The sequence below is a fragment of the Cyanistes caeruleus genome, chromosome 1 (genome assembly GCF_971803275.1).
Source record: "Cyanistes caeruleus chromosome 1, bCyaCae1.hap1.1, whole genome shotgun sequence".
Taxonomy (NCBI): Eukaryota; Metazoa; Chordata; class Aves; order Passeriformes; family Paridae; genus Cyanistes; species Cyanistes caeruleus.
In genome coordinates this window covers 118,826,389-118,842,130 of record NC_141701.1, presented here as the reverse complement: position 1 = coordinate 118,842,130, position 15,742 = coordinate 118,826,389, and the positions used below count along the sequence as shown (strand labels likewise).

Genomic DNA, 15,742 nt, shown 5'->3' with positions numbered 1-15,742 from the left:
AAGACTGAGAATTGCCAGCAAGGGTTAAAATGGCTATCAACTACTGAGCAAGAATCAAGGCTTTTGTCATTTTAACAACACAAAAAAATCAACAGGAAAGATCTGTTATTTTTTTTATTAATCCTACTTTGTGTTTCTCAGAAAGAAATTAACCCAAGTGTAAGAACACATTTAGTGGGGAGTCATATCGCCTCTCTCATTTTTAAAAACAAAGATTCTGATAAAATAAAATTTGCACTGTGCCTGTAATACTGTCGCAAACCTTTCTTTGTGCCTATCATTGTTTCAATCAGGTCTACAAAATGCAGCTTAGCAGGTGTGAGTAGTTTCAGGTGGCATATCACTGGGCTGAAATCAAAGTACTTCTCAAATTTGCTATTTTTCATTGCCCCTTGGCTTCTTGTCTCCTTCGACATTAGAGGCAGAAGTGCTCAGAAATTGTTGTGAATGGCACGGTCTGCATGGAAAAACCTTTCAACAGGGAGACCATGCTAGCAAGGACAAAGCACCAACCTTCATCTTCAGCAAGAATTAGCAAAACCTTCCACCTGCCAGGCCACAAGCGCTAAAAAGACAAGAGGATCTTGTGGTTTCAGGGGTCAGAAAATGTTTCATGGTTTTTAGTTCACTTGGAAATACACAAAAGCTACAAAGAACCCCGTTTTTCCTAAAATGTTACATAATTTTGTACTGGCTAACATCAGCTCATGATACACCATTTCCCCTGTGAAATAAACCTCTCTGGGTTATAAGTCATCAAGTGTGAAATGGTACGTTAGTCCTTGCTTTCTATTACTTCTGATTTTCTTTGGCCATAATGCAAGGAAAACTCAAACATTTGCTTAAGTTTCATCATCTCCAGCACACTGAAGTGCTGCCTAAATGAGCCTGGTTTTTCTTCTGCTTAACCATAACACTGCTGTCAGTGTGCAGACACACAACACTGGGGGACATGGAGTAATTTTCTCAGTCCTTGAGGTACTGCACTGGTAGAGATAAATCCCATTTAATGTCGCAGTGTGATACACATGTAAGTTTGTATGTGCATATATCCACACACACACAATTTAAATAAACACCTAAAAGCTCCATGTGGCCGCTACTGTTTCTAACTTGGAGAAAAACATTTGTGTTTTCAGCTAGCAATTTTCAAGATACTTAGCAGATTGCTTACAAAGCCAAATAGTAAATAAATAAATAAAAATCCTTCCACCAATTTGCCCTTGCAGCATAAACACAGGATCATGAAACATGAATGCCATCATTGTTACCCAGAACTGCTGAAGTAACTTTTTGAGTGTCACACTATCCCCATGTTAAACCAGTTGTGCCACAAGCTGTGAAAGGCAGACACAATGTGCTTTCTACAAAATGCGTATTTTTTACACATTTGGAGGAAGATAGGTCTATCTGTCATGGGTGTGCCTGTACACAAAAATCCCTATCCTATCACAAATTAACACAGAGATAATCTTTACTTTCAAGCTTATTGTACATTTTTTGTTCTTGACCCTGTTAAAAACGGTTTTCCAGGGTAGACTACTATGATGGGGATTATAAAACAGTTCCTGTGCTTGGAAGTACTTTAAATCTACAAGCCATGTTTCTATTGCTGCTTTGTAGCTCAAACCCCAAAACTAGTGATGATTTTATGAGTTGCTGTAGTCTAGACAACTCGGTTGCTTTTCAATTAAATTGTTCCTTGGGGAGACTACTGTGAAAATTCCCATACAATTAATTACAGGTATGTGCAGTTAAAATACAATTCTACAGCACAGTAGCTTTACAATTGCTGGTGCAATTTATGTCTGTATCAAACAAGAATGCTCTGAAGGGGCTGGGAAGATGAAGTACAGCACACAGGAGATTACATGTAAAGCTACCTGTAGTGAATGAGATGAAATAATAGGTAGTGTTAAATTTTTGTGTGCCTTTTCCTCTGGCAAGATTCAGGATTCTACTAGAAAGTACAAAATCTGACAACTGAGCTAATCTTCTCAGAAGATATTTTTATAGCAAACTGGGCTCAACACATTTTTACTGCCAAGTTAAAGAGCAAATCAGAAATTTAACAGAATGATAATGAAAATGCACCCATAAAGCAGGAAAATGAAGAAAAATAGAAAATGCAGCAAAAAGCTGAGAGGAATCTTGATTAAAAAAGTCAACATTTCCCTTCACAGTGAAGCCCCATTTTTCATATTAGTCTTACTTTCCTCTATATACACTTAAAATTGTCCTTTTAACTTTAAAAGCAATTTAAATGGTTAGAAGCACCACTTTAAAATAATACCATTTTGTGAACATATAGTGTAGACCTTCTTGTACTTAAGTTATGAATTAGTTTAGGATGGAGCTGAAAAAGGACTAAGCAGGGGGGGTGGGGGGGTGGGGGTGGTTATCACAGCATATCTTTATGCAAACCATAGAAAAGATTAGTTCCAGGAGAATCTCCATGATTTTGCTCCATCTTTTCAAGTTTATAGGCTTGGATTGGTGGAAATACCAAATCTCTGAAAAATCAAGACGCTCATGGGTCATGTCAGCTTGTCTTGCACAGCCCTGCAGAAATCCTCCAGGATCTGTACCCCAAAGCTACAGGACCTGAAAGAACTGGAGTCATGGACTTGCAGCCCTGTAGTCCTTGCAGCCTTAACCAACACTCCTCTTTCACCTGGTCTGTGTGCACTTCCAGGGGTCCCAAAGACACTGTCAAACAAACCAGATCACACCTGTAAGGCAAACAGGGCCGGGGTTTGCAAGTCCTTACGACTCTGGTTTTGCCTAGGAGGTAAAAAAAAGGACACTGTGACCTCCCTTGTAAGGGACACAGCCATCAAAGTGGGCCAGCTCCCATCCTTCCCCCTTTTAGGGTTCAGCCAAACTGCAGAGCAGGTACCCAGGTAATCACACAGCCAGAGGTCCAAAACACATGCAGGTTGGACCAAATTAATGACTTGGTCTTCAGGATAATTTCAAGCTGCCTGATTTGGAGCTACAAGACGTGACAACGCTGTTGCTGTGCCTACAATATGGAATTATGTCTGCTCTGCAGATTGTCCAAGTCTCAGTATGTTCTGGGAACAGAATTCTTTTGGTTTGATTTAGTCACTGAGCAACCAGGTTAATACACAGTCTTGTCTCTCTGAAGGAAGCCAGACAGTCATCTGACAGATGATGACTGCTAGGAAAGAAAAAAAATCAATTTCTGAAGCACTTAACCAAGCACAGTGATGAACACTTGAACATTTTTCACTTTGGATTACTGAAGAAAGAGCTAAATATGCAAGTTTACAGCCTGGTTTCCTAAAACTGGATGTGACATCTAGCTCTGAAAAAAACATCTTTTAGCTGTGGGAACAAATCCTACGTGTTCTAAGAAAACCCCTATAGGAAATAACTGCACTTCTACTTACTGTTTTCCATTGTTACTAGAAACCTTCTATTGTAGCTTTACTCCTTACTGTAGAAACTGGAAACTACTACAGCTTTCTCTAATTGTTCATGCTTAGTCACAACTTCAGCCAAAAGCTCGTGTTAAAATCTCACACCATATTTAAGCACACACATACAACTATAGTTAAGTCGTACATTGATCAACTGTTTTGCACAATGTCATTCATTATTTTTTTCATTATGTTTTTACAAGAACACCCATAAGGCTCTGTTAGAATAGGTGCCTCAGACTGCTAAATGCTGGGCAATTATATGTACAATATTAGTTAGTGTGCAGGATTAATATATGGTCCCAAACCTGCAATTAGATGGAACCATTTTAGCTCCAATAAAGTTCTCTTCTGTCATCTACACAGAAATGAGAAAACTTGGCAACAGTGAAGCACCTCAGAAGGCAATTTTGTCAGGGACCACAATTCAGTTTTCACAAGATATTTTAACATAGATTTTTTCATACCTTGCAGGTCTGAAATATCAAATGTATTCAAACATTCATTATGCTGGAGAACTGAATTTGGTCTTCATTTTGTGAAGTATGGCTTATTTATTTGCCCATAGTGTTTATCCAAGAGTGAGTCCATATATCTAATTTTTAATAAAAACATAGCATAAAAGTTCTTCAGTCTCTGACCAAGCAATTAAACAAGTAGAAAGTTCTGAACAAGTAATGAGATGGTTCCTCAGACATCTGAAAGTCTGTTTTTTCAAGCTGCAACAGAGCTTGGTTGATTTGTACTTTACTGTGCTGGACACCCCGTAAGTCAAACACACAAAAATGTAACACTCTTAGCCCACTTCTTAGCAACAATTTAATATAACAGCCTTGGGATTTTATTTAATATTTCTACTTTTCATTATTTTTTCAACTACATCTGCATGATACTAGGCTACTTTAACATAAAGTGTAATAATTAAATTTAAGCATTTACAGTATGCTAACACAGGTGAAGAATTTTTGAAGTGAACGGCTAAAGCTGGCTTTTTGTGACTACATAAATTCTTGAGCCTGCAACTCTGCAAGTGGTGAATACTCCATTCCAGTCTGACAAAGCACTTGTTATGTGCTCCAAGTCAGGCAGCATTTACTTCCTTAGCATTAGGTGCTAAACATTAATCATGTGCTCGAAGCACGCGTGACCTGAATTTGTAGCGTGATTTTCAAAATGCCATCAATGTGTACTTGTGTACTTGTTTCCACTCATTTGTCCTCCCAAGTCTAATTTCAAGCTCCCTTAAGATCTAATCAAGGAGTATTTTGCAGGGCACTTGGCTTAAAGAAATAAGCCCATCACAAAAGAACAGTATCTCTCTAGCTGTAGCAATACTGAGTAAATCTTCATCGCCCAAACATGCTGAGGATTATCAACTGAACAGCAGATTTAATGGTTCATAGTCTGCTCTGATTCAACCTAACATGGAGTTCAGAAATGCCACCTGCTGACAGCAGCCAAACAGATTCTGCTATAAATAGCAGTTCTGCAATAAATTCAGCTTAATTCAGCTACATATTAATAGCATATCCATCAACACAAAAAGTTTTGAGCATCTGACTCCTCCTCCTGTAAATCTTCAGTTAGTCTGTGGGGGGAACAAACTAACAAAAAAATAACCCTATTATTTTACATCTCTGCTGTTCACTCCAGACTCACAGAGCAGTTCAGCTGAGCAGATCTCTTTTTCTTGCTGGATTCTGTTTAATGTGCTGTTCCAGCACTCTGTGCAACAGCTGTCTGTGCCATATGATTACTTCATTGTTGAAAGCCTGACATATGGAAACTCTACTGAAATGTTAGCTGCTTTGATACCTATGAAGAGGAATGAGCTTTTACATTACAACAACGCATTTTTTAAACAACTTAAAGTAAAAAAAATGAAACACACATTTAGAATCTAAACCATATTAGTTTCCAGCATATGCCTGTTACTCTATTCCAATGCCCAGTTCCAAAGGCTGGTTACTATTGTGGTTTTGGTTGCTATTACTAGCAAACAATGGGTGGTTTTCTTTCAGCTTTTGCATTCTTGGAAAAGAAAAGGGAACAGATTCAAGAGGAGGCCCGTGGGATTCCTTCATGAGTTATCCATAAAGGCAAATGCTATACAGCAGAATTACAGGAATGATAGCTCGTGTCATTGAGGTAACAGTACATGAGATAACCAGGTTTATTGGGAAAAGTCACTAACTGCCACACAGTGAGTGTTTTGCTTCTCAGAATCAAAGCTTCCACAACAGACAGCTCCTTAATGTACCAAAAGTAAGGTGGATCCTTACAGACCACTTTCTAAGTCCCAGCTGCCTTTGGTAGGTAGAGAAAGGAGCTCCTTTGTTGTAACACGCAGACTTCCCTCCCCTGTACATTATTCACCCATAGAGGGAACAATGATGCTCTAAATTATTTCATCAGCAGCATGAACACTTGTTAACACGGAAGGCAGCTGTAACTTTTTGGTCACTGTTTTGACAGTAGTAACATTTGAATCCTGAACAAATTCCATCTGAATTAGAGGAGATAGTAATAGTCTGAGCTTTTAGGATCTATTAATTTTACTGAGTAAAAATTTACATGTACCTTTTAGAAAATAATCACTCTTAGAAGTTACTCCCTAATGATGTAAATGGGATATAATTCTCTTTAATTTAGTTACCTAAACCTGAATCAAACACAAATATATTTAAAACTATTGCAAACATTTAAGAATGCAATCACTCTAGGTACAAAGAGTACTCTTAATTACACCAGGCTCTGAAAATAAGACACGAGGGGAAGACCAGATTTTTTTTTTTCTTTTGACTGAAAATTAATTGAATTTCACTTTGTTACAGTATAACATATTATATTAAGTCATGTTTCACCACTAGTATGATTTATAAGACAAAAATTGGCCCATTTCACACAGTGTGTTCTGACTGAAATAGTGCAGCTTTAGGACTACTGACAAAGCTACAAAGCAATCTTGTTTTCAGTTTTAGAATATGCTCTACATATCTACAAAATTACTAGGTTATTGTAAATCTACAAAAGCATCATTCAGATAGTATCCTCAGATGGTAAATGTAATAATTTCTACATCAATAGTAATAATTTGATAGCCTCAGTAATATTTTTTTCAAGTATCTTAACATTGCTGAATTTTTAGGCATATTTGATTAAAATATCACTGTTTAGATCATAGACTTCTTAAAGGTTAAGGCAAATCCTACAACGGATTTTTTTTATTCCAGATTAAAATGATTTATTACTTTCAAGTTTTACCAGAAAGGAAAAATAAAATAAAGAATTTGAAAAGTTAGGTATTTTCCGTGGGAAGAAAACGGGGTAACATTCATAAATACTGAGACTGGACTGGTGGAAATTTCAAGGAAGTCTGACATGTTTATGAAAGGTAAAAACTTTCAAATGCAATCAATCAAAAGTGACTGAACAAATATGACTCCCCAGAAAGGCATTTATCCTAATTAATAAGACAAACCAATAGTCACCTACTCAAATGACAGCTGTAAATCAAAATGGGACTTGCCAATTCTCTCATGGGGTCAGCCTATGACCACCCATGAAAACTGCACTCTTTCATCTCCTCCCCAAGTGGAAGGGCTGAGAAATGGCCACAGCTGTTCCAGGCAACCACAGCATCCTCAACCCTTGGTGCCAGGACTGGCTGCCATCCACTGCCCCCAATGATCAGGCAGTAAATAGGTCTATAAACCTATTAAAACTGCATAAATGTTATAACGTGTAATCTATTAAAATTAAAAAAAAAAAAATAAACAGGAAAGGATGTCTGAGAGCCAGCTTCTTCAGAGCAAAATGAAATGCTAAGCATGAGGTTTTCAAGTACTCCAGTTTTTTTGGGTTTTTTTGTGTGTGTGTGTGTGCAGGGGAAGGTGGGAGGGCACAAGACTTAGGGCTGAACTATTAAAAAGCCAGTTGGTGGTATTAAACTCTTGTTTTAGAATTTATAGGAAGGCAAAAAATTCACTCCAGGCTGAAATTTATTATTCCAAGCCTGGAATAGTTGGGAAAAAAAAAAAAAAAAATAGAAGTCATAAATATAAAGGAAAATAATAAACAAACACAAAATAGTGGTTTCAGATGATTTCTGGCATTTCTTCAATGCAGAAGTGGTTTTATTCTTTTTAGTCTGAGATTCATCACTATGAATTACTTTTCTAACTAAAATTGGGAACAGGTTATTTTAATAATTAATTCCCAATAAGTTACTATCACTGGATCTCTTTTAAAGCTTTTCAGTATGAAGAGATATTATAACTTTCAAAGGAATGTCAATGCTCTAACTTACACTCAAAAGCCAGGAAGTTAGGGGTGGAAATTTCATCTGTGAGCCACACAGATGTAAGAAAACAGTCAAAAAATTAACAACGTATGCTAAGGATTCAGTGCCAGCCCCATTTTTATCCATAACTAGACTTCATTAGTTTTGTGGGTTTAAAATTGACATTTAAAAATAAAAGCAACATAAGTTTTTGTGACTTAATTTAGTGTTTCTTAAATAAAGAGATATTTCAGTATTTGCAGACTGCTAACATCTTTCCAAAATAAGCTGTGCACTGGTGCTACTTTGCTCTATTTCCCTATCACCCTAAGGAGCCTTTATTCCTGATGGAAACCATTTCTTTTGCTAAATCCTGCCTGTGAACTCTAACAAGACTATTTAAGCCCTGCTAAACAAAGTCTCCTGGGAGACACTATTGTTAAAATAAAAACTGGAGCAAATTTTTAAAGCGAACTTTCTGCAGCGATTAGAGGATGCAGGTCTTAAGAAGAAGAGAAAACTTGTTATAGGAGAGGGAACAAAAAGCCAAATGTAAGCAGAGAGCATATGCCAGCCACCCCCGAGGGAGCAGAGGGGAGGTATAGAAAATTAACTGCTGCATTTCTGCTTCTCACCAAAACCACAAACGGGCCATTTCAGGGGACTAACACATGCAGAATCTGAAGATAAATACACGTCTACCTCATTACCTGAGAAGAGCCTTAAAGGGCACACTTCTTTGCTGAGTATTTCTGTTTCTCTATGAATAATCTCCTTTACCAAGAAGCAGGAGGTGCTTACATGTGCACATGCAACATTCACAGCATCGATGTGTGTCAGTCTGGACGCTGCTCAGCTCTGTCTGAGAACGAGGCCCCACAGTCTTTTGGCACAGATTTTTACTGTAAAACTTAACAAACACTCCCTGCAGCCAAAACACCTTGAACAGCTTCTTATCAGGTTTCACAAGCTAAGTGGGTTTCAGTCTGGTCAATACACAGATGAGAGATCATTAGATGAAATTGCACTTTGCTGAAAACTTACAGCAGTAGGTTAAAACCATCGTGAAGTGGCAAGACATTGCCGTGAGGACATGCACAAACGTGATTGGGATCCACACAGCTCCTGGCTTCACCCAAGCCAAGACTAACACCCCTGGGAAAGCCAAGATGAGCAGCATACCACAAGGGAGGGCAGCACATGGAAAAGGGGACTCAAGATTAGTGTGTTTTTAGCTTTCTACGTTGAACAAGAGTGACGAGAAGCCGTACGTGACAGACACTCTCTGCCAGGGAACGTGTGTTCCATGTCACCAGCCTGCTCTGACTGATGATTCCTCTCTGGCATCTGAAGTGGCACCACCCTGGGCAGTGACAGTAATGCCAGGCACACTGCTGAGCCCTCACAAACTATCCAACAACTGAGATAGGAGACAATAAAACTGGAAACAGCCATTCTGAGAATTTCATGAACTAACTGGGTCAAAGCAATCCCATTTCATTTTTGACAAAGTATAGGTCTAAAGGAGGATGAGGACAAGGGTTATATTTGGATTATAACAAATACAGGGCAAAAGGCAACCTAAAAAACAGCCTCTTGGTTTTCTCAAGTTACCACAACATACACGTTTACCTGCATTCAAAGATGAATTAACAAGAGTTTTCTCGGAGTACAAATCAAACAGGACTGCATGGAAGGAATACAGCATGGAAAGAATACAGCAATACTCTTCATTCTCACTGGATGCAGTGGAGGGTGTGCCTGTAGGGCTTGAAAGCTGTGTGGGCACTGTGAGGCTGAAATGTAGGACAATTTACATACTCTAAATTGTTTCCCTGAAACAGATCTTGCCTAACTACCCTTGGTTACATCACCTTTCTAGTCAACTGCCATATACATTCGCACTTGAGGGGAAAAGATTTGCACCAATAAAAGACACGTGAGCTGCATATCTAAAGTTAGTCTGCTACCCCTACTGGGTTGCCTCTCCAGGCACTGCACCCACAGAAACTCAGCCATGGCATGACTCTGAGAAACTCATCTAAGTTAGAAAAAATCCTACACCAAGTAAACACTGGGAAGAAAACTGCAGTTATCAGAAAAAGGGCAGTGCTAACTTTAGGTCCAGAAAAAGTTTTAAGATGAGAAAAATGGAAAATCTGGGTTAAGGCTGCTGAAATGCAATGCAGTTAATAGTAAATTTAAGAAGAAATCTTAAAGAAAGAATGTGTTTTTTGCTACAAGGATGTTACAAACCCTAGCTTTGGAACAGGGGTCCAAAAGGGAACTTGGAATGGAGGGTGCAGAAAGTGGAAGCTGGTATTATTTATAAACTGGCAGGCAGGACTTGCAGAAATGCAGCCATAACAAGCTGATTCTCTTAACTGCAGGTAAAACAACATTCTGACAAACTTTAAAAGTTTGGAAAATACATAAATAATAAAAATATTTTGGTAGACAGATGCTGACGTTTTTTTCTTTTGTATTTGATGGAACATGTTTCAAAGAGTAAATCACCAGCCAATATTGCTGACGGATGTGTGAAGTTATACTACCTGACCACATCATGAATTAGCCTTCCCAGGAGGAGCTGTACAAAAAGTAAACAAAAGAAGGAAGAAACTCCTTGCCATCTGTAGGATGTCAAAGAAATAAATCAGTTTGTTTCAAACAGGTAATAATTAAGAAAATCTAAATTTTTTTTCATTACATTAGGACTTTATCATTTAGCTTTTCTCAACGTGCTTTTCTTTTACAAAACCAGGGACATACTTTACAACTTGCAGACAGAACATCTCAAGGATTGCTACAACTTCTCCATTTAACCATTAATACTAAGACATGAAATAGCCTATATAAAAAACATGTGGCACAACAGTTTTTCAGGGCAGTGATGCTCATGCGATTTCCTGCTATGGAGAATATACTGAACATATTTATTGCAGAATAGAATAGCCCTATTATATGCATTTAGCTTTTTCAAAGATAATACTGGTATTTAGTCTGAAGTGTACCAGAATTATCTGACAAGATCTCTACCTAAGGTAAATCAGACTGACTTAGGCCAAAAGATCTGGTTTAGGATAGCAAGAAATTTTCAGTTACTCTAATCAGTGCAAAAAGAATTTCAGGATTTTTATACCCTGGAAAAACCACTGGAATATTAGCTTTTGAAGGAAGTATAGATACCTGTTTAAATTTATTTCTTTTCATGAACATAGTTTCCTAATTAAAGTAATTTCTACATGATGACAGCAGCAGAACATTCCTCCCTGACCACTTACTATGAATTCCACTTTCCTCTACCAAAGAAAGAAAAAAGGGTGGGGCATGGGGTAGGGGGAAGATACTGACTACTTTTAAAAAATCTTTAACTGACACTCTACCATAGGCAGAGCTCTCCTACTGATACATAAGGGGTCTTCTGCACATTTGGCATTTCCAGCAAGGCCAGTTTCTTCACATAGTAATTTCAGCTGCAACATTTAAAGTTAGTGTTCTTCTCTGCTTTAGCAAAGAATTTGGAAATAAATGCCCAAACACATTTTAGGCACTGCTAACCAAATGTAAAATCGCACAAGCTTTTCTGTCTTATTTTTCAGGGCACTTCTTCCCAATGCCTCAGTATGAGTGTAACTCAATTCTCCAAATGCCACGTGGCAAAACTGCTCCCTTCATTTGGGATGAATTAAAGTGTAGGTGCTTACCTGTAGGAGTACTACTGCGAAATGAAGAGGAGGGAGTGATTGGAGGGGTGACTGGAGGAGTAAGGCTTCCACTGCTGTGGCGTGGTGGAGTAGATACATTCCCACGGGACACTGTGCTTGACAAAGTCAGAGAGAGTTTCGGCTGAATCTTTTTCTTCAAAGACTCCTGCTCACGTCGAGCTGCATCAGTCATAAATCTAGAACAAGGACAATAATGAGGATGAGAGCTTTGAACCACTGTCCTCCAGCAAGCTTTAGGTAAAGATGAAGTAATTTTTGCCCCCAGTGACCCAATGGAGTTTCAAACTCAGCCATGACAAGTTCCTCTTCAACACACAAATTTACAGAATACAAACTCCATCAACAGCTTTTATGTGTTCAACATCTGGGCCATTTCCTTCTGATTTCAATAAAACTTACATTAGATACTTGCATCATGTGGAAACACAGAAGTTTTTTAAACTCCAACCAGAACTTAGCAGTACAAACAATAATATAATGATTGTACACAGTCCTTTACAGTAACTACATTCAGTCATTCTGTGAAAAAGTAGCTGAGAAAAACGTTAGCAGCAAATGATCTTCAATCTGAAGGTCAAAGGGGTAGAACTAATTACTTCGTGTAGATACGCAATTTTCAATAGGATAATCAAATCCTTTAACTAAGGGTTTTAGGCAATGTTGCCTGGCATAAAAGATGTCTAATTAAATCTCAATTCCTCAAACTGGAGTTCCCAGCTTTTGAAAACCAAGTGAGGTCTCTCTGTAGAGCCCTGTACACGCTGTTGAAGCCCTAACGCAACTCAAGGTTCATCTCTGTGGGGTGGTGAGAGGGAATCCCACCAGCACGATGCAAAGTGTGCACCAGTAATGCTGTAATTACACCAGTGCAACTTTCTGCATGGGATATCTCATCTGGAATAAAAACCGCTTTTTTCACTTTTATTCTGATTCCTTTCAAAAAGGAACAATTGAACTGAAAAAGACCACTTTTATTCCAAGTATACACGAAGAGTTACACCAGAAGACCTGATGCTGCTTCATGCTGACATCCCAAGCATCGCTGCTGGCACCTGTACTAACTCTCACTTTAAAAGGTTGGGGTTCCCCCAAAACAGGATCTCTACAAGTCAGACTTCATGACTTAGCATTCGAGAGACATTTTAATCCTTTGTCTTTCCCCTCCACTACATATGGATATACATTAATAATTATGGATATCTTGAAGGATTCCTAAGACAGGCTAAAGTAAATCACCTCGTCAGTACAGCCCTCTGTCCTTGAGGCTGAAGTACAAACTACACCTGCCAGTGAATAAAAACAATACACATGGTACAGAATTAAAAGTTAAGTTACACCCAGGCATTTGACCATGGTCTCCAAACACTGTGGCATAAAACTTTAGGTAGCATTAGAGCAATAAAGATGCATCCTGTCTGTCCATACCATGAAGCCATTAATAAGTGGATCTTTGCCATGATAAGTAACTTCAACACGCAAACATTAATAAACAGGTATGTGACATGGCAACTTATCTTCTTTGAACTGAGGCAACAATACATCATGTCAAGTCCAGATGTGGCATTTTTATGAAGTTAATATTTTAAATGCTGATATCCATAGTAACAGTTGAGTGTTAAATTTCTCTTCTTCAACCAAGCGTGCAGATGATATTGACAAAACAGTCCTCAAAAGGAAGTCTAAATTTCATCCAAGAAAATATAAATAAAAGGATCTTAATAAAGTGGTCATTCAGTAAACATTCACTTTCCTCTAACTAGGAAATGTCTAATTCACTATTTTTTTCAATTTGTACTATGATGTACGCTTGCTTCTGGATGGGAAGCCTTACTCCGTAAGAAAATGTTATGGTAACATTATAAATCCTTGAAAACTTGGAAGATAACTCCAACTGTGAGATATTAAAAGCAGCAGCATGAAAGTTGCTCTTTGGTAAACTCAGCCACAAATAACAATGTTAAAATAATATTGAGTTATAACCACTCTGGTTGAAGTCCATAAAAATCAGGAAAATGTGAAGTTCTAACTGAACCCTCTCCCTGTCCTCTTAACTCATTCCCATTTGGGCTAAGCATGTAAAGTATATTCCAAAATGTAATTTGTTGTCTGCACTGTGAACCTGAGAGAAATGGAAGGCAGAGTCTGTTGAGAAGTTCAGTTTCCAATATCTCACATATGGAATTAACCTTTCCACATCCAAGTAGTGTTTGCTGAACATACATGTTTGCTGAAGCACTGGCAGTGCTGTGGGTTTGAAAATGAAACTTGTTTAAACAGATTAAAAGAAAATATTTTTCAATATTTTAACTAAAGTGCAGAATTATACACGCGTCTGACTATGGCAGTGCTCTTCAAAGCTTAAAATATAAGCATTGTAATGATGGATACAGAATGACATTTCCAACTAAGTCTTTAATTTTCATGTTGGAAGTACATTACGGTTACAACATCAAGTGATCATGAATGAAATATGCTGGAACTAGGGTTGAATACTGGTCTCTAAATTACATACCTGCATACAATTTTCCCTGCCTCGTTTAAATGCACAAGATGTCTGGGAAACAGGAAATGAACTGTAACTGAAAAAGACTGCTGTAAGACCACTTAGGTTAAATCCCCTCTTCTTGATAGTCTGTCTCATCATCTTCAGATCCATCTCTTTGCTGAGCAAAGCTACATCTGCTATTTTCAAATTATTATCTCCATAACCCTGCCCCTCTCGTTGCACCACTGTGCACATTTCATTCACCTCTTCTGCTGCATACAATTTTGTTTACACATCATAATCCTCTCTCCCTCAAACCAATACATCATATAGGTGCAGAGAAACAAGGAGAATCATTCAGCTCCCAGCCATTCATTGACCCTGTTTTGAAAGGCATGGGGTTTGTGTGCTTTCTTGCCAAAAGTTCATAACATCAGGCAGGAGCAAACTCTTTCTAAAAGAAATCTCTTCTACACCCATTTTTTTCTTTTCTCACCCTTTCAACCTTCCTAATTATTCAACTCCCTGCTCCAAAAAACATAGGTGCAGTGATTTCTGAATCAAATGCTTGCAGCAATTTAATAAAAACGAGCAAAATACAGTTTTTACCCCCCTCTTCTCATTCCCTGGAATGGTTCAAGTATTTTTATTGAAACTTTCCCAAGAAATTCAGCCTGAAGGAGACACCCAGCATGGAAAATTTCAGCCCGAACTGATGAATGTTGGCAGCATAAGCAACTGAAACAGTCTTATAATGGAAAGTGTTGCACAACCTTTCATATAGGTGGCAATATAATACAAACAGCGCTAGCTCTTGTTACCAATGCAAAAAGTCACAAAAAGCAGAGGTTATGCTCAAATTCAAAAAAAGCATTTTCAAATCAAAACTTTTCCAGTATTTCTAAGACTTGTCACCCCTTAAAGCTTCGAAGTCAAGAATGAACAGAACATATTCTTAGAGATTCCCTTGTGCTGTTAGCATGCACTGCTCCATGATCATGCCCCAGTGTGACTCGTGTGATGATGTCAGGGTTGGTTTATCATAAAACCTATGCTGCACACAATGCTGGGGCAGTTTGAGAGCTCTGGACTCATACACCCAGACTGAGGGTAAGGGTTATAGAAATGAGCTGCAGGTAAACTGAAAAGGAAAAAAAGAACCCAGGTTACTCCTCAGAATGTATATTCCTAATTGTTCTCATCAGAGCATGAAGTACCCTTTCCTCCTCTTCCTCACTGCTAAATCTTGCTGATGCAGAAGGCAGCTGCTTGGGCCAGCTCTGTTTCCATGTCCACAGACATTCACACTGACAGTGAAGAAGGTGCTACCACAGCTATCTGCTTGGATTTGAATACTAATTCGCTACATTGAGCTTCTTCACGATCTAGTCTCTAAAACATATACCAACAGAAGATGTGTCACAATCATGAGTCTACTGTTCTCCAGTTACCACATGCACAGCAAGAGAAGGGAGAGGGATGATTCTGAGCTTGCATAACAAGCAGATTTCACCACATGGAGACTCAAGCCCAGGATTGCTCCGCAACACTGTCCAGCTGCACACAAGCTTAAAAAACATGTACAGCACTACCTGACAGTAACAAATATACCCTCTCCTGTGCCATACCACTGCCAACTAGTACTAATGCCTTCAGTTTTAGCTTTCATATTTTCTAGGTTTTCTACTGGATTGGTATATAACTCTGAACTTCATATAAAGTGTTAGCAAGTTCTCTTCACAGGGTGGTTGGATAAAACAATCTTTTTTCAGCCCAAGAACCAAGGACACCGTTGCAGCTT

At 38.3% G+C, this 15,742-nt stretch overlaps 1 protein-coding gene across 1 annotated transcript in view; it reads right to left on the bottom strand.

The window, feature by feature from the left end:
- The window catches only part of JAZF1 (JAZF zinc finger 1), a 188,147-nt gene that overhangs the window by 18,228 nt on the left and 154,177 nt on the right, over positions 1 to 15,742 (bottom strand). The window contains exon 3 of the mRNA XM_086852958.1: positions 11,436 to 11,632. Within this exon, the coding sequence (XP_086709084.1) occupies positions 11,436 to 11,632 (197 nt within the window). The remainder of the gene's footprint in view (positions 1 to 11,435; positions 11,633 to 15,742) is intronic.